Here is a 19,951-nt window from a genome sequence, read left to right as displayed (position 1 = left end):
TGCACTTCATGTCATTTACCATAAACTGTGTAAACCCTGTATTTTTGCAAGTGCCTTGTGTAAATCTCTGACTATAATACTTACACTGCAACAGTTAAACCATTGATAAGCTGATGAGGGAGACAGTATACGGATTGCAGGTAACTGCAACATGACTGGATACAGCTTCAGAAAAAATGCCTCTGTCACTTATGGTCACCTTGGCAGGCTTGGACAGGGATGCGTTTGAAGCGTTGTGCACCCAGACATTCCCAGCACACTCCCCCTTTTCCCCAAAACCATTTTTTTTTCACCCAAAGTCCATGGGAAGGACGATTCGTGGATGGCGAGGGTTAACCCGATGACACCGGGAGTCGACATTCTCCCCTCCTTGTTTCATGTTATTCCCCGACAGGCGGTGTGTGTGTGTGTGTTGGGATGTGCGAGAGGGGGAAAAGGGAGAGGGAGGGAGGGAGAGAGAGAGACAGCGGCAGCCAACGAGTTAAACCAGGTGAGATACATTGGAAGTGATTACAATCGGTTTAATGGTTTAGCAGCATCTCTGCTAACAAAGTTGCCTCGCTTGGTTGAGGGGAGGAGGAGGAGGAGGAGGGGGGGGGGTAGAAAGTTCAGGCAGAAAAGCACATCAAAGTTAACTTTTTTTTGAAAAAAAGAGGTCCAGGACGCGGTCTGATTGGCGCCGGGTTTCCAATGGAGACCATGACGCAGGCGGTTTGGATAGCCTCCCAGCTGGAGTACATTGTTCCATTGAAATCCTGCTCTCTGCCCTAATTGATGATCAAATTGGAGAGGAGCCTCGCTGGGATCAGAGCTGATCGTCTCCCACCCCCCTCCCCACACCACCACCACCACCACCACCACCCCACCTTGTCCAAAACCAGCTTCCCAGCTCCCGCTGGCTTTTGTTTTAATTTTTTTGCCCCCTCCCCACCCCCCCCACCCCTATTTTTCCCCTCCCCTTTTCTTAAAACTGCGAAACACGTGGAACAAGGTTTGAGGTGAAGGAAAAGCAACGGGTGGCGGTGGTTGGCTGGAGAGACGGATAAAGCGGCCACTTCTTGCTTGTAGCCCCTCCATCGCGCACCTACAAATGCACTCCCAACACCTTTAGTCCCCCTTTTTTTTTTACATTTCTTTCTTTTTTAAAAAAATATATGGTGTTTATTTTTTTAAAAAAATACAACATTCCGCCCTTCCCCCTTTTTCCCCACTTCCCAGCACCAGCTTCACCAAGGACACTGGTCTAACTGTTTCGCCTGGACAGCAGTAGCGGCGGCAGCAGCAGCTCTGACCTTTCGCACTGCGGAGAGAGAGAGAGAGAGACCCCCCCCCCACTTGCCTCTTGGTAAGCGAGCGAGAGAAAGCGTCCAGCCCCTGAAGGAGGAACCCGAGCCATGAGTACGAAAAGTGATGAACCCAATAATAATAACAACGAGGAAGAGGTAAGAACTAACAAGGGGAGAGAGGAGGGGGGGTCTGTTTCAGAGGGCCCCTCTGTCCATTTCCACTCTTAATCCATCTCGTTATTAAATGCAATGGCCCTAAAAGTTTGTGTTCGACTCAAATCTACTGGAATATTCTTCACCAAAGCTCAAACGAATGAGGAGGGAGAGGGGAGGGGGGCAGAGAATCATGAAGAGTACAATTGTTCTGAAGTTCCACTTTCTTGAGGGCTCCCATTTCCTGGTGAGAGAGTTGTTTCTCTGACCCTGCCCCATTTAAAAGCCTATTTTCTTACCTATTTAATACGGAAGTTCTTTAATACTGGGGGGGGGGGCTAACGCGGTCTGTGAAAGGACGTGTAGTTATTAACTGAGCAGCTTAAATGCAGGCACTAGTTAAAGCTGCGATTGTAGATGCGATGGGGACACATGTATCGGAGCCTCATGTTGCTTTTTCTCTCTTTCTCACTTTCTTCCCCCCCCCCCCCCACACACACACACACACACACAAACACATACCCCCGGGCCACCCTCTGTCACTCTCTTCAGAGCGAGAATTTAGTTCGTGTCCCGAATTATTTTGTCATGGGATAAACGTCTCTTAAACTGGGACTGTCCCGGGCAGTTGAATTCTTCAGCTTCTGAGACCCCCCCGAGTTTGTTTCTGGGATGAGGAGGGTGAGAAAGACTCTGTATCCCAGATGTTTGGGGCCGGGAGGCTGGCATTCCCAGGCTTGCTAGAATGAGGCGGGCATGACCACTTTTGCCACTGTTTGGCATTCCCGTCCTCCTTGAGGAAGCGCTACACAATTTTGGTTGTCAAAGTGTGCCAACCTGGGTAACCTGGGCCAAGGGAGGGACGCCTGCATCCTCACTGCAGCCCTGGTGGGGCAAATCCATGTGGAGGAGCAAGAAGGGGTGGGAGTTAGTTCGCCAGAGCATGCAAGCAACTGAAAAACGTGCCCTAACCCCCTCCAAAGTATCCTGGAGCAACACACACACACACACACACACACACACACACACACACACACACACACACACACACAGAGTCTATCTTTACAGCTCGTGGCTTCTGGCTATAATATCGTCTCGTCCCTGCCCCAGCTGAAGTTATATCTCCATGATGTGGTGGGGCTTAAACTCCTGGGCTAAATTTCTCACCTCCATTGGGGTGGTGGGAGGGGGGAGAGAGTGGCATAGATGGTTATGGTGACTGGGGGCAGAGCTTGTGTTGAAGCCCTGTTTTTTTTTCGAATTCATAGAATTATGCAGGGCAGAAAGAGGCTATTTGGCCCGTCATACCTGTGCCAGTTCTGAAAAAGCTATCCCAATTGGTCCCACTCCACTGCTCTCTTACCCACCCAGTCCTGCATTTGTGTTTCTTTCCGAGCGTCTATGCAGTTTTGCCCCTTTCTGAATCTGCTCTCACCCACCATGGTAACTCGCTGTGTGACCTGCTCTCATGTGCCCTCTGGTTCTTGAGTGAATTATCTGGAGTTTGTGTCCTGCGGTTATCCCTCTTGCTGTTGGGAAAACTTTTTTCCCCCCCTCCTTGTCCTATCGCTTTTAATTCTCCAATTGATCCTGTTCAATGCCTTTTTAAAAAGACCACATACATTTTTTTTTGGAAGGGAAAAAAAACTTGCATTTCAAGCCTGCCTCTGTCTAAATTATTCCAATGTCTATCGCAATTAATTCAAGTCTGGACACACAAGTTGTCAGAATAATGATTAGTTGCTAGCTTCCATTTGAATTGATGGAAACTAAATCTAGATTGCAATCTTTAAACAACTTCCCCTTCCCTTGCTGTGAGAGGAGTCTGTAGGGATGGCGGAGAACTATTGTTGCCTGACCAAAGTGCTCTGGTTCATAGCAAGGGCTTGATTGGACATGTTAGCAAACTTTTAAAACCGGTGCCTGAAAGCTTTATGCTGCAAGTATGCTTAATGTCACCTTCCAAGGGCTTTTGATTCCGACTTTTAATTGCAGCAAGTTAGTAACTCATAATTGGTCTTGTACGGCAGGGTATTTGCACGGACCAGCTACCTGATCAGAGGGCATCAAACAAACCTCTCCACCCTGCATCGCGTGTTTTTCCTGGCTGGTTTGTTACTACCTTAGACTCGTAGTAGCTGAGGCAAATCGAGTCCAGAGCTGTTCAAAAGCGAGTGTTGAGGGCAGTGGACTCTGGAATGGTTCCGCTGTACAGATCTGGGAATACAGTTGTCTGTATGCAAACTCTCTCATTGTTTCCAGGGCAGGTTTTGAAGGTTCCTCTTCAATTGGGCCCTGTGTCACTCAGAACATTCAGCAAGAGTGTATAACCTCGAGCTGTGAGTGCAGCTGCATTGTAACAGTAATATTGGGATGAAAAGAATCTACTGTTGGAATTTCATTAGCAAACATGCCAGAGTTGTCATTCCCTAGAGGACCTCTTTCAATGACTGCCTCTACAGATGGCCCTCTAACGTACGCACTTAAAAATGCTTCTATTACTATCCTTCCCTTTCTCTGAAGGCCTCACTAGAATTAGTGAGAGTTTGTTTTTAATCTCCCAAGTATATGATACTAGCTTTAAGCTCTTAGCTGACCTCTGCATGTGTTTTAAAAAGTAGGACTTTTAAAGGTAGTAATCTCTGGATTACTCTTAGTGCCCCCCTCTCACTCACACACACACACGCTAGTGCAAGTAGAAATAGAAAGGTGGGAGGGTCAATGCCTGGTACAGGAGAGGGGGCTTCAGATTCTTGGAGCTTTGGGATCAGGTCTGGGGCAGCTATAAAGGGGTGGGTTGTACTGTACTAGACTGGGGCCAATATTCTTGTGGGGAGATGGGCACTGGCCTGTAGAAATAGAGAGGAGGAGTAAGGTGCACATTCTAACTTTGGAACACTAGGCAGTGCTAGGGAAGGGAATAGTTCCATATTAGACAGGATTGGACTAAGAGGAAATAGGAAGTTTTTAGGTGGGTTCAGTGTACCAGAGGAAAAGAAGCCTTAAGTTAGGGTTACAGTGCATGTATGTGAATGCGCGGAGTGTAGTAAATAAGATTGGTGAGTTACTGGCGCAGATTGACATGTGGGAATATGATACGACTATAACAGTGACCCGGCTTAAAGAAGGGCTAGTATTAAATATTCCTGGATGCAAGATATTCAGGAAAGGTAAGGAAGAAACAAAAGTGGGAGGGGTGGCATTATTGATTAAGGAGGACGTTACAGTGCTGGAGAGGGAGGGGGCCCCAGAGGAGTCAAGGGCAGAATCTATTTGGTTATTAGAGTGAAGGGGAAAAGAAAAGTAGCGATTACATGATCTGTATAGCTGAAAGGCCACCAACTAGTGGGAAGGATGTAGGGAAACAAAATTGCAAGGAAACGAGGTGCAAGAATTGTAGAGTAGTAATAATGAGGCACTTTCATTATTTGAATATAGACAGGGTTACTTTAGTCATCCAAAGAGTAGAGAGAGGCAAGAGTTTCGAGTATAGTTCATGAGAATTTTCTATAGTGTGCTTCCAGACCAATGAGAATTGAGGCACTGCTAGACCTGGTTTTGGGAATATTGTGGATCAAGTGTCAGTAAACAAACAGATAGGAGACAATCATTAGAGTTTATGTTGGCTAGGAAAAAGAACAAGGAACAATCCAGAGTAAGAATAACGTAACTATGGGAAATCCAACTTCTGTGGGTTAAGAATGGATCTGACCCAGATTAATTGGAATCACAGATTGACAGACAAAATAGTATCTGCACAATGGGCTGCTTTTAGAGAAGTGTGTGTTCAGGTACAGCCTAGGTATGTTTCTATAAAAGTGGAAAGGCAGGGTAAACAAATCCAGAGCTCCTTGCATGAGGAAAAAGAGATTAAGATGAAGCAGAAAAAGTGTGCTCATGAAAGATGTCAGGTGGACAATACAATTGGGAACAGGAATATAGAACGTTTAGAGTGGAATTGAAAAAGCAAATAAAAGGAGCAAAGAGAGAATATGAAATGAGACTGGCAGCTACTAGAAAAGGGAATCAAAAAGTCTTCTATAGGTTTTGAATAAATAGTGAAAGGGTGGTAAAAGGAGTGGGGCCCATTTGGGGCCAAAGAGGGAATTTACACGGGGAGGCAGAGAGCATTGCTGATGTATTAAATGCTGGCCTAGCTAGCGATGCCACATCCTATGAATGAATACTTTGTATCTGTCTTTACCAAGGAACAAGATGCTGCGCAGGTCATAGTGAAAGAGGAGCTAATTCAGACACCTTGAAGAGTTTAAAATTAGTAAGGAGGACATGTTGGATAGGCTGTCTGTATAAAGCACCAGGACCAGATGTGATGCTTCTAAGGATATTGAGGAAAGTGAGTGTGGAAATTAGAGGCACTGGCCATAATTTCCCAGTCATCCTTAGACTCAGGTAGCCTAAGAGGATGGAAGAATTTCAAATATTATACTCTCCTTCAATAAAAGTAAAGATAAGCTCAGCAACTGCAGGCCAGCCAGTTTAGCATTGGTGGAGAGTCTTCCAGAAATGATGATTCAGGACAAAATTGATAGTTGTTTGGGAGAATGCAGGTTAATTAAGGAAAATCAGCACTGATTTGAGGGGAAATTGTGTTTAACTAACTTGTTGGAGTTATGTGAAGAGGTAACAGTGGGTTGATGAGGGTAATGCTGTTGATGTACTGTGTGTGGACTTCCAAAAGGCATTTGATAGTGTCACACAACTGGCGAGCAAAATTATAGCTCATGGAATAAAAGGGATAGTAGAGACATGGATATGAAATTGGCTGAGTGACAGGAAACAGTAGTGATTAATGGATGTGTTTTGGACTGGAGGAAGGTTTGTATTGGAGTTTCCTAGAAGTCGGTGAAGGGACTTTCTTTTCCGGATGTATATTAATGACCTGGACCTTGGTTTACAGGGCACAATTTCAAAATTTGCAGATGATATGGAACTTAGAGGCATTGTGAATCATGAGGAGGATATTGTAGAACTTCAAAAAGATACAGTCAGGTTAGTGGAATGGGCAGACAAGTGGGTGAAATTGAATGCAGAGAAGTGTGAAGTGATTCATTTTGGTAGGAAGAATGTGGAGAGACAGTACAAAATAGAGGCTACAATTCGAAAGTGGGTACAGGAGTGAAGGGACATGGGTGTATGTCTTTGAAGGTAGCAGGTCAGGTTAATAAAGCTTATAACACCCTAGGCTTTCTTAATTGTGGTGTAGAGTATAAAGGCAAGGAGGTGATGTTAAACTTGTATAGAAGACTGGTTCTGCCTCAACTGGAGTATTGTTTCCAGTCCTGGGCGTCACATTTTTTTAAGAGGGATGTGAAGGCATTAGGGAGGTTGTAGGAAAGGTTCATGAGTGGCCCCAGGGATGAGGAGTTTTAATTATGTAGAAAGATTGTAGAAGTTGGGACTGTTTTCTTTGAAGAGGGGATTTGATAGAGGTATTCAAAATCACGAGGGGCCTGAGCAGAGTAGATAGGGACAAACTGTTCCCATTGGTAGAAGGATCAAGAACAGAGCACAGATTTAAGGTAATAAAAATAAAACTCTGGAGAAGATCAAGTCAGGCAGCATCTGTGGAGAGAGAAACAGTTAATGTTTTAAGTCCATATGACTCTTCCTTGGAACTTTTCAGATTTGAGGTAATCGGCAAAAGCAGGGACATGAGGAAATTCCTTTTCACGCCTAAGCTCTGGAATGCCTGTTGGATGTGGGAGTCCAGGCACTCGAGGGAATTGGGATTGTTATCTGAAAAGGAAGAACGTGCAGGGTTAAGAGAAGGCGGTGGCAATGTGGTATTGTTGCTGCACAATCCAGAGACCTAGGGTAATGTCCTGGGTTCAAATCCCACCATGGCAGATGGTGAAAATGGTAGAACCCTGGCAAGTAATGGTAGGACCCTGGGAAGTACCGAGAGTCAGATGGACCTTGGTGTACATGTCCACGGGTCCCTTAAGGTAGCGGGACAGATAGATAAGGTGGTAAAGAAGGCATATTGGATACTTGCTTTTATTAGTCGAGGCATAGAATATAAGAGTAGGAATGTTATGCTGGAACTGTATAAAACACTGGTTAGGCCACAGCTAGAGTACTGCGTGCAGCTCTGGAAACTGCATTATAGGAAGGATGTGATTGCACTAGAGAGAGTGCAGAGGAGATTTAACAGAATGTTGTCTGGGCTAGAGAGTTTTAGTTATGAGGAGAGATTGGATGCACTGGGGTTATTTCTCCTTGAGTAGAGGAGATTGAGGGGGACATGATTGAGGTGTATAAAATTGAGGGGCATAGATAGGGTAGACAGGAAGGAATTTTTCCCCTTGGTGGATGGATCAACAACCAGGGGGGCATAGATTTAAGGTAAGGGGCAGGAGGTTTAGAGGGGATGTGAGGAAGAATTTTTTCACCCAGAGGGTGGTGGGAATCTGGAACTCACTGCCTGAAAGGGTGGTTGAGGCAGAAACCCTCAACATTTAGGAAGTATTTGGATGTGCACTTGCGATGCCATGACATACAAGGCTATGGGTCTAGTGCTGGAAAATGGTATTAGAATAGTTAGATACTCGTTTAGCTGGTGCAGACTCAATGGGCCGAAGGGCTGCCTTCTGTGCTTAGACCTCTATGACTCTAAGGCAGAGTGGCGGCTACGGGCTTCAGAGAGCCAGCACAGACAGATGGGCTGACTGGCCTTCTGTGTTGTGACCTAATGCAATTCCTGTGCACAAAGGCCATCGATTATCTACCTCTCGCTTAGGTCTTGAGAGCATTTCAACGTAATCTGGAGAGTGTAATTGTTTCCACGTGTCAAGTGAGTGGACTGGCTGAGCTGACAGCTAGTGTTGGGAACGTGGACCTGTCTCCAATAACAACACTCGCAGGGATGTGGGGTTAGAGCGACCTGCACAGCAAGTGTACGTAGCCGGCTTCTATTAGACTAGGGGACATTTTCTAAGTCGAAAGCACGATGTAGAAGAAGCAGAGAAATTTTAACTCGAGTACAGGAGAGGTTATGTTTTTGCCTCCTTGGGGTTTGGCCAAGGAAAGAACATGGGTCGTTTTCCCTCGAGTGTCACTGAAGTGAGGAATTCCAGCAATCCATTTGTTTTGGGCTGGTATGGAACTGGAAAGGTTCCAACCTCTGTTCCTAGCAGGAAACAATTCATCAAGCATTAGTTCAGGTCTGTTCTGCTACATAAAGAGCTCCTTGGGCGGGCACTTACAATCCCTGCTTTGGGAGTTTAACACCAGTCCCTGGAAGGACTGATTCGAATTAAAGTTGAATCAATGGATCAGTTGTAAATCGGAGGGCCTGGGGCACAAAGCAAAGATTTCCACTTCGTAAACTTTTGATTTTCCATTGAAAGTTACTGCTTAAAGTAAGTTGCAACAGTAAATACTGGGTTTTGCATATGACCCGTCTGCATCTGATAAGATGATTAACATTTAAAGTAGTGATCTATTTATTATTAATATTTTGGCTAATTTTGACAATATTTTGGGATTTGGGACTCTTGAACATCGAGGGAGGAGCAGATCAGCTTAAACTGAAGTCCACCGACCTTGATGGCTGACTACTGTTGTTAAATTATTTCTGTGTGTCCTTGCACGTTTTTGGTTTTCCCACCTATTCAAAGAATATCCAAGGCTATCCATAATCTTTAACCGGAGGTTTACTGAGGGCGTACACAGGTAACCTGTGATACTTGCTACAAATAACACGCGTCCTCCCTGAACACTTGGAGGTGATGGGACAAGATTATACAGCTACAAGCTTTGTCACAATATCAACTATTTAACACCAGTTGCTTGTTCCCTGAAATAGAAGCTTGCTGAGACTGGAGGAAGCTTAAATTTGCTTCCAATTTTGTCAGGGGGTCTCTTTCTTCCCAGCCTCTGCACATTCTTGGTGGCTGGAAATGTGCGCAAGTACTCCGAGATGATCCCCTTTAAACTCTGAGTGGCCTCAGAGTGGTGTGTGAGTAGCTCAGCTGGTAAAGGGTGCCTCCTAAAGAGTTTTTTTTCATCACACTAGAAAAGAACACCATTAAACGTCAATATCTGTAAATACTGCACTGCGAAATACACACCTCCAAATGCACTTTGTTGGCGAGATTCCACAAAACACTTTGGTCCACTTGACCAAGTGGACTCAAATGACTCAGGTAGATTTTTGCAGCAACCAGATGTGTTTTGCTCTTGGTATTAATGTCCCACTAGGTGCCAGTATAACTGCCTCTTAAATCTACATATGGATTTCCAGCCAGACCCAGTTTTGACCCTTTGAATTGTTTTCAATAATCTGCTACAAAATGCCCCATTAATGGCTAGCATTTTTTTTATTGAGACAGACGGACTGCTATTGTTGTGACAGCTGGCAGACTTGGATGCGCTTGCCCAGTCAAAAAAACTGAGCTTGACATGTATGTGCAGAGCTCTGCACACCCCACATCCAGATGCGATGCTGATTTATATTTTTATTTCTGGCCAGGAACCAATGGGACGTTTGCTGTTGTCCACACACAGCTTTAAAGCCCAATGCTTCTGGTCTTTGGAACCTGAAGCTGCTGTAACCTGGAAAGCAGTGAATCTTGCCTCCATTGCAGATGGTCTTGCTGTCTAACTCCGAAATGATCCAAAAAGCCAAAACTAAGTTGCGCTGTTACAAACTGGTTTAGAACTGTCCTGTAATGCTTTAAACTTTTAGTTGTTGGTCCAATTAACAATGCAACATGCTCATTTACCACTCTGCTCTGCAAGATCTGTACTTGCTGGAAATCCTATAATCTAGGCAAATTTGCCAAGTGGTCTTGGTATTTATGTTAACCTTGTACATGTGCACGACCTGCTGTCTGAATAAAGATGCTGAGTAACTGTGGAAACACAACTGCTAATAGCAGAATATCTTTGGCCAGGAATTTAACAATGATTGGGGTTTTATATTTATAATATTGGAGTTTTATCTTTCGAGAGGATTAAAGGTCACTTTTTGGAAGGAGATTGAGCTGACTGTTACCAGTGATCTGCATTCCTTAAATGATTCCATTTCATTTAACGAAGCCTCTGAAATAACCTCCTGGTAAAATTTTGGAGCAACTTAAACCCAGTTTGACCTCCTACTGACTGACTGACTGAATAAGGTGCACTGCACGTTTTAAATCCTATCTGATTTTAGACTCCATGAAGTCAGTTAAGAGGCTTTGGCATGTTTTTAAATAAAAAAACATTCCACCCAATCCTGTGGGCTTTGTACCTTTCCTCCACCCGCTCCCCCCCACCCAGTGAATTGGGTTAAAACCATCCCTTCACACTGGACGTAGCATTATCATCGGATTCCAGCATGTTTTGTTTGCCTTTTAGTTGTGCAGACTTCATTCTCTGAAGTATCAGTACTGGGGAAATTAAATACTTTTGTCTTAATGAGCATACTAGCCTGTTCTTGTGGCCTCACTCCAGTTTCATACCAAATTTGCTATAAACGTGGTTCACTAGAAACTCACTTGAATGTTGGTTTGTTTTTTGACACATTCACCTTTGAAGTATCTTGACTCTCATTTTGAAGAATACATGATGTTGAAACCTATCATCACTTCAGTAACCTTCTTAAACTTGAGCTCATCCAGAACCCTGTTGTCCTTGTCCAGAGTCCCCCATTGCCTCTGTGCTTCAGATTTCTATTGGTTCTTTGTTTGACACCACCTCAACTCTTGTGCATTCCTAGATTTTCATTGCTCCACTATTGGTGAACTTGTCCTTCAGCTGCCTAGGCCTTAAACTCAGTATTTCCATCCCTCAACCACTCCACTTAATTTTTTAAAGCCACTTCTTAAAATCTAAAGTTATATCTGATTTTTTTTTAATGATATAAATAAAACATTTTCAAAATGCATGCATCTGGAGATTCTCTATTTCCCAGCAAGCTGGTAAATTCTCATTCCTAGGCAAGTTCAGATTAACTCTTAATTGTATTTCTCCCCCACCCCCCACCCCCCTCCCCTTATTGGAAGCTCTTACCACCAACCTTTGAAATGTTTCAATTGATAAAGCACATTATACTGATGCAGAGCTGAACAGCGTCTTTGCACTCTACCACAGTAAGTTTCCACTTCAATAGCTGGATCGAGTCACATGCTGCAGAAAAGGTCAGCTGAGAAGTTCAAGGGAGTGGAAGGTACATTCCGAAGGTGAGCTCTGTTGCTACAGAGCCAGCTGACATTTCAGTCTAGTGCACTGGTGCGCGCTGTTCACGTGGGAGTCACTCTCTGGTGCAGAGACTGACTTTTTTTATTGTTTAATTGGTGTACAAGGGTGGTTAACTGTCAGCCTGATGAAGTTTTGGATCCTTATAGCCCAGAGTCAGCACATGCAATGGGCCACATGGCTTCATTCTGTGCTGCTAGCCAGCTATATTGGAATTTCAATGCTGAATGTCCCTTCCATTTCATTTGTTCATCCTCCATTGCCCAGAAATGCAGTAAACAGTTTTAAGATTGCATACAGAAGACTTGTCTGCTCTGCTTTTGAAAAGAAAGCTAATGCTTAAGGTCCAGATTTTGATGCCAGTACTACCATAACTGGTAATGTTTTGGATCTTTAAGTCTTATCTACCAAACCTCCTTGTGTAACTGAAAGATCCATACATGGCTATATCTAGTGTGCATGTAAACTTGGCTGGGACTAGGCTGTCTGCTTATCGAGCAGAATAAGACTGGTACAGATGATTCACAGGAGATTTAAGCTACGCTGCCAAAAATGCTATTTTTGGATCAGAACTTCCATAAATTGACTTGCAAGTCTTAGCAGCTTTTTGAACTGTTGATTTAATCTAAATACTTGTACACTCAAAATGAAATAACATTTTCTGTTTTGGGTAAAATCCATATTGGGCTATTTAACATCTTGCATTGGCTGATTTTTGTTTTGAGCTGGAGTTGTGGCGTTACGCTGGATAATAGCATACGATTGCGCTTCACATTGTATGTGGGTGTGTTGAAAAGAAGTTGCATTTCTATGGCACCTTTTTATGAATTGGATGCCCAAAGCATTTTACAATGTCACAAGCAAAACAACCAATTTTAGCATAAACAGCAGCAAGTATAATTACCAGATAATGTAGCGAGTTGACTCAGGGAAATATAGCATAAATGTATTTCAGGGAAAGCTAGATAAACACATGAAGAAAGGAAGAGAAGGAAATGTTGATAGGGTTGGGCGATGATTTGGAGTTTAGACTGGTTCGGCTGAATAGCCTATTTCTGTGATGTGTAAGCCACAAACAACAATTGATAGCATTAGATCATGTGAAATAGGGGCAGCATTTGACCCATCAAGCCTGCTCTATCCATTAAGATCTTGGCTGATCTGGTAGTGACCTCTAACTCCCCTTTCCTGCCTGTCCCCATAACCCTTGACTCCATTGTAGATCAATACTTTGCCTAACTTGGCCTGAAATATATTCATTGACCCAGCCTCCACTGCTCTCTGGGGAAGATAATTTCAAACACTAATGACCCTCAGAGAAGAAATTCCTCCTAATCTGTCTTAAATAGGGGACCTCTTATTTTGAAATTTGTACCCCCTAGTTTTAGATTCTCCCACGAAGGGAAACCTCCTCTCCTCATTTCCACTGCACCCCCCCCTCCCCCAACCCACCCCCCCCCCCCCACCCCCCAAACCAACCTTCAAAACCTTCAATAAGATCACTTCTTATTCTTCTAAACTGAGTTTAGGCCCATTCTGCTCAACCTTTTCTCGTGAGACAAACACCTTCATCCCAGAAATCAGCTTAGTGAGCCTTCTCTGAACTGCCTCCAATGCAAGTATATTCCTCAAGTAAGGAGACTAAAACTATCTACAGTACTTCACCAGAACCTCTCACTTTCCCATATTATACTCCATCTGCCAATTTTTTTGCACACTCACTTAAAACTTATGTCCCTACACTGACTGTGTCCTCCTCAACTTGCTTGCCAATCTCTCTATGTATCATCAAATTTGGCTACAATACAGTCTGTCCCTTTGTCCAATTCATTAATCTAGGTTGTAAATAGTTGAGGTACCAGCACTGACCCCGTGACACCCCACTAGTTAGTTTGCCAACCTGAAAATGGCCTATTTATCCTGACTGTTTCCAGTCAGGTGCCAATCCTCTATCCATGCTAATATATTACCCCAACACCATGCACTCTTAACCTTGTGTAGTAATCTTTCATGTGGCACTTACAAAATTTTAATCAAATGCCTTTTGGAAATCCAAATACACTACATCTACTGGTTCCTCTTTATACATCTTACATCCTCAAAGAAATCTACATTTATCAAACACTATCATTCCTTTTAGTCTTTCTAAAGTTCAGTTAAATTTCATCTGTTATTCTCATTCTGTGAGCTGACTATCAAACAGGACCTATAGGATCTTTGTATTAAAAGATCTTAACTTCCTAACTGGAGGAGTTATTCTACAATATCTTGCAGTGCAGGATAGATTAATCTGTAGACTGCCATCCAGCCTGGTTCATTCAATCACTGCCAATTTAACAAATGCCTCTAGAATATCTGGCTACATTTGGTCATATGTTACAGTAATTGTGGAATTGAAGAATTCTTTTTGGCCTGCAGAATTACCAGTGTCGATATCCAGACTTATGTTTAGATAGTTGATGAATTTATTTCTCCCCAAGTCAATGTAACTTATTTATTACACATAGCAAGAACCAGAAAGATTAGTTATGTAAAGACATGGGTATGAGTTGGTTGACCACATGCTTAAATTCATTGCTACCATTTCCGAACTGCAACATCTGGTGCAGCACTGGATAGACAGTATACCCAATGTTTAGCATTCATTCTTCAAAAGTAAATGAAGCTAATGTGGTTAGCTTTTCATAAAACTCTGCTTTCCTCCTTTAGAGAAAGAGGCTTGATCTTTCTCTGAAATTTAGTCTATTTGGCGATGTTTAATCGACATTAAAAAAAAAAGGTTCATGGCACTGAATCCTCACTGCAACTCTTTTGTCAATCTATTAAAAATTAGCAATTACTCCTTGGCTTCCTTTTTTTTCTAATCTTATCAGTTAAAAAGCCATAGACAAACTTGCCGTCAAGATTAAAAGTAGCTTTAAGCTTCTAATATGTCTCTGATTTTGTTTCACTATGCACAATAATTGGCCTAGTTCACAACAGGAGTTAGTCTCTAACTTTAGTAGAAAATAAGTAAAACTGCATTTAATAGTTAAAGGGCAACACCTGAAATGTTTGACCCACCCCCATGAACATTCTAACCCAAGGAAGCAAGCTTGTTTAAGACAGCCTCTGCACTTCGTACCAAACCTTGATCTGAATGGTGAACCTGTTCTGAGTGCGGGCCGTATTCTCTTGTAAACTATTTAATCAGTGAGGCCGAACAGGAATTGTTCAAGTTATTGGATGGAATGATTCAAAGTACAGTTGGATATTGCCATGCGGCCTGAATGTAGGACTTTATTCTAACCCGTTTGTAGAATTAAAACCTCCTCTTGAAACTGGTGTGGCTTATTTAGACATTTTCGTTCCTTTGTGTTAAGTGATTCTTCACTGATCTCTGGTTCCAGGTTGATCACCCTTCAATATGTCATGCAAGTTGCATTTTAAGCCACATTCCCATAACCTCTGTTGGGTTTTAGGCTAGTGAGCTGGCAATCTCAAAGTTTTTGTTTTCACTTTCACCTCCTCTCCCCTTGTCTGTTGGATGCTACGGCAAATTAACGTTCCAACTGCTACCCTAGCTAAAATCAACTGGTGCAGAGCAAAGCTGGGACAATAATATAGAAGCTACACAAGTTGATTACTGGCAGATTGTGGCATTAGTTGGTGCAATAACTGCTTTCACCTAAAGTGTATTCAATTGTTTGCATTATATAATGTGCAAAGTGATTCTCAAACTTGATCATGTTCAAAAATACTACCAATGTGGATGTCCTTAACACTTTTGCATTCTGAACATGAAATAGCCTATTGGCTATAAACATCTTTTTCTTTTAATATTCGTTCAAGGGATGTGGGCATTGCTGGCTAGGATGGCATTTATTGCCCATCCCTAATTGCCCTTGAGAATTCCATAACGCCATTCGGCAATACTGTATTGAGCCCTTGGCTGATTTCAACAATGAACACTTCTGATTTTATGTTCACTGGATGTGGACATTGCTGGCAAGGGCAACATTTGTTATCCATTCCTGATTGCCCTTTGGTGAGCTGCTGCAGCCCCTGGTGTAGGTACACCCACAGGGATTTCCGGGATTTTGACCCAAGTGCGAAAGTAACCTAGTATAAAGCAGTTGATTAAAAGTGAGGTACAAATTTACTAATGTAGGCCATTGCTTGTACAGAGTGAAAGTTGATTTTAAGAATGCATGTCATTCTGCTCATGGATTGGTAGTTTAAAACATTGCACATTCCAATGTGGTCCTAAATTTGTTTGTATTAGTGATTGAGATGAAGACTTAAATGTCGTGACACTTAATTGAGGCAGAAGTGAACAGGGATGAGTAACTTCGATCGAAGGTTGCAAGTTATGTAAGGCGATTTGGGAGAGTGGACCTGTGGTTGGCAGTAAATTTGCTGCCTTAAATGGTATCATGCATTAGGAGCTGGAGAAATTCCAGGCTTCTTTGTATCATGCAGGGATGTCCATTTAAGGGTAATGATCAGGGGATTAATAGTCAGTCAAATACACAAGCAGCCTGAGGGCCCTATTGGATTTTGGGTTGTGTAACTAGGGCTATCAAGTAGAAAATGGATTGCTATAGTTAAGATCTTTTGGCAAGGCTGAACTGTTCGTAGTTTTGTTAGAGGTTAAAGCTCTGTAGAAGGTGCAGGAGGTGGTGAAAGCACTAAACTAAAGGCTTTAGTTATGAGGATAGGCTAAATAAGTTGGTACTCCAAAATGAAGATTTGGATGCAAGATTGAACATGCCGTTTGAAAGGGCTCATGGATATACCAGAGGTTTTTTGGACAGTTATCTTTTGAGCAGTCTACCTGAATATATTGTTGATAAACATTTTCATTGTTAAAACTCCTTGCCAGAGTGAACCACGACATTTCCAGTTACCAGTTGGGATGGGTGTAGCTATGAGTGACGTGTATGGACTGGAGCTTGGTTTGTCTGGAGTCTGCAGGAAGTTTCCAGATTATTTATTTTAATCCTGAATGGGCTTTGGGTTTCCATGTTGTGGCTGACGATTCCCCTTTGCTGCTGCCTTTGTTGAAGGGAGCAGGAGCCTGTATTTCTACACTCATGCCTTTTGGGAGTAGGGGGGGCTGGCGGTGGGAGATAAAGGAGAAAGATGCCTTTCGGTGACCGGGCACTTGGTCTGCCTTGAGACACCTTGAAGGTAGTCGCTTAGGTGAGTAAAGAACTGGAGTCTAAGTAAATAGCTATCAAAGCATAGTTCTGCACCCAACAGCTCGGTGCTACTTTAACCAAAAAAACATCATTATAGCACCATGACATCTAGCCAATTGCACTCGGGCAGCTTTATGCAGTTTGTACATTTGTGGTCCAATTGGGCATTCAAGATGCAGAATGAAAAGGAAATGTTACTTCATCTCTTTAGACGTAGATGCAACCTTTCAGTTTTTTAAATCTTGCATAAACATTGTTTACCTGTTACCCTATCCCTCCATACCTTTGAACCATGTTTCTCTCATATTCCTCCAATGCAAACTTTGTTGACTCGATGTCTATAAAATTGACATGTTTTCTTCCATTCAGAAATGTTGCCTTGTCATACTTACCAACTGGCATCGTTGTCTAATTGGCACAGCTAGGCCCCCATCTGGTCCTTCAGAGTCAAGTGGCCAAACCCATTCGCTTGGTGCCAATGACCCAGATAGTTCTGTACACTAGGACTAAAATGAGGTGGAATTTTATGCCCCCACCTCTAAACTGGTGGGGAGGGGCATGAAATCGGGTGCCATGGTAGCACTAAGCTGACCTGACTCTAATATTTTGTTAGTACCAGGTTGTCCACAAGCCGCGTGGTGAAGCCACAAGCTGAACACCGCCCCCCCGCCCCCACCCCCACCTCTAATCTGGCCTCCGCACTCCTTGTGCTGGACGGTCTGCGTCCCCAGCCGTGAACACTATTCCTGGTGGTCTGGCTGAGACTAGAGAGCTGACTGCCATCCGATTGGCTGGCAGCTCTCTTGAGGCAGTATATGCTCCCTAATGAGAGTGGAAGACCCCTGAGCCCATTAACTCCTGAGCCAATTAACAATCAGCCCTTTAAAACAGGCTTGGGTTGACCCAGCCAAGCAGATGTGGGCTTGACCCATGACCAAGGTCACCACATTCATGTAAACTCCAGCCCAGGGGGTGCCCACCTTCACAAAATAAGTCTGAGCAATCAGTGTGTTATGAGTCAGGTGGGGTAGAGAAATGAACCTTGGAAAACGAAAGAAGGCAGAATGTGAGCAAAGGGGTAAAAATGGCGAGAATTCTCAACTGGCGTGGAAGACAAAAACCTAGGGAAATGGGTGGCAATAGAGAAGTGTCAGTTTGAACAGGGGAAATGAATCAACTAAGCTGCGGGGTAAGTAGGAAAGCAGAAGAGCCAAGAGGTTTGATGAAGCTATGCTGTGGTTTAATGGCTATCCCGATCAGATGTTTGTGTACAATACGCAGCAAGCGGGCACAAATGGGGCTAAGGCCATTTTCTGCTGAACTACCCAGCCTACCTCAAATGAAGGGAAAGGCATCTTAAGTATTTGAGCAACAGGAGAAGCTAGTCTTTTCACACTGCTACAATGTAGTAGCAGCACCAGTGGTGTTTTCCGCTTCAAGGATGCTGCGTACTGCACATACTAAAACATTGTATGTCCTCATGAAGGAATTAGATATAGCTCTTGGGGCGAAAGGGATCAAAGGGTATGGGGAGAAAGTGGGAGCAGGCTTTTGAGTTGGATGATCAGCCATGATCATGATGAATGGTGGAGCAGGCTCGAAGGGCCGAACTCCTATTTTCTATGTTAAGTGAGTAATGTGGTATATGAATTTTGGTGGCACTGCGATGCAGGGTGGATAATTTGTGCGTCTCTATGACTGGCGGATCGTACCAAACAGCATTTCTCTTCGGCTGTTCACACTAGGCCGAGTGCTGACTGCATTCAAACAGCCCGTGCTTACAAAACTCCGAACACGTCTAACGTTACGACGTGTTTTTGTAATTTGCCAGCATTTGCTGAACATTGTGTGCTAAGAATTACACTAACAACCGATTTAAGATTCAGTCATGCTCACTTGTGCTTGCTGGGAGTTACGTATATTCATGCACGGGGGCCTGTCCCCTGCAGAAAAAGGAACTTGTCCGGATATTGCGCCCTTTTTGTTTGAATAATACAAGTGTGGAAGACAATAGCTCCTGGTGCATTGGCTGAGGCGTTGCCATGGAGAATTGACCAACTTGCCAACCAACCAATCGGCACTTTTTTTCTCTCGTGCAGCATATATTGTTGATCCCTTTGAAATTTGGCATTCTTCTGTTTGTCCTGATGAGTGCAAGACAAAAAAAAAAGCTTTTGACAGCGTGCCTCTGATTAGAGAATATGCCAAAAATGTGCTTCAATAAGTGAGAAAGTGATGGCACAGCTTTTTGTATATTGTGCCTTTTTTGGTTTGATCATCCCATTATGTTTCGTACTTTTTAATGGGAGACTGGGAGAAAGAAATGTCTTGGGTTTGGTCAGGTGGAGTGGAGGGAAGGATTTGAAGTGTGGGGCCTCGGTGTTGCAAGTTGTAGCTGCCAATGGTAAGGTAGAGGGCGGGAAATGGAAAGCACAGATTTAGGCAGGAATTTGGGGGTTATACAAACCAACATTGAGCAGGATAGGATGTCCCACACTGTTGGTTGCCAACTAGACCTGGGGCTCTGAGCTCTGAGGCAGCAATGGCTGCTGTGGAGCTCTGACTGGATGTTAACAGCTGCGAGACCCCTTTTTAAACCCCCCCACAGTTTTGTTAGTGCTGGGTTTGGCCTAACAGACTGATGTTTGTTTGAGGCCTGATTAATGCTCCCAATAATCCAGTGTAACGGTAGGTTTTTTAAAATTGGTCTGAAGATTAAACACTCTGTCCCTTTCTCCCCCTTTCCCAGTGCTCTCGGCTCCCGCTGACGGATTGTGTTCATTTTCAAGCCTCAGTGGGGTCACCAGTGGAGAAAAGGTTTGGGAAGCAGTGCAGTCGGATGCTTTATAAAAGTCAAATATATTTCTAGAATTACTTGTGCAGAAACAGGTCATATGGCTCAACAAACCCATGTTGACGTTTATACCCCCTCCCATCCTCCCTCATCTAACTCAACCGGCATAACATTCCATTCCCTTCTCCCTCTTGCGCTTAATCAGCTTCCCCCTCAAATGCAACCATGTTATTTGTCTCAACTGTTCCCTGTAGTAGCACAAGAATGAAACCTGTGCTGTGACTAACATGGCTTAATTCTAGTGCTAGGCTCTCTAACTCATGTCTAGTATA

General features: G+C 43.5%; 1 protein-coding gene across 3 annotated transcripts in view; it reads left to right on the top strand.

Annotated features, from left to right (window-relative positions):
• Positions 1 to 914: 914 nt before the first annotated feature.
• LOC121271977 (RNA-binding protein with multiple splicing 2) overlaps positions 915 to 19,951 on the top strand; it is a 98,909-nt gene continuing 79,872 nt past the window's right edge. The window contains exon 1 of one of the 3 annotated variants that reach the window (XM_041178243.1): positions 915 to 1,442. In XM_041178243.1, the coding sequence (XP_041034177.1) occupies positions 1,395 to 1,442 (48 nt within the window). In that variant the 5' untranslated portion in view covers positions 915 to 1,394. Of the gene's footprint in view, positions 1,443 to 8,731; positions 8,822 to 19,951 lie in introns of those variants that run through there. The other 2 variants (XM_041178245.1, XM_041178244.1) reach the window with 2 other exon arrangements.

This window comes from Carcharodon carcharias, chromosome 32 (genome assembly GCF_017639515.1).
Source record: "Carcharodon carcharias isolate sCarCar2 chromosome 32, sCarCar2.pri, whole genome shotgun sequence".
Classification (NCBI taxonomy): Eukaryota; Metazoa; Chordata; class Chondrichthyes; order Lamniformes; family Lamnidae; genus Carcharodon; species Carcharodon carcharias.
This window is presented reverse-complemented; position numbering and strand designations above follow the sequence as displayed.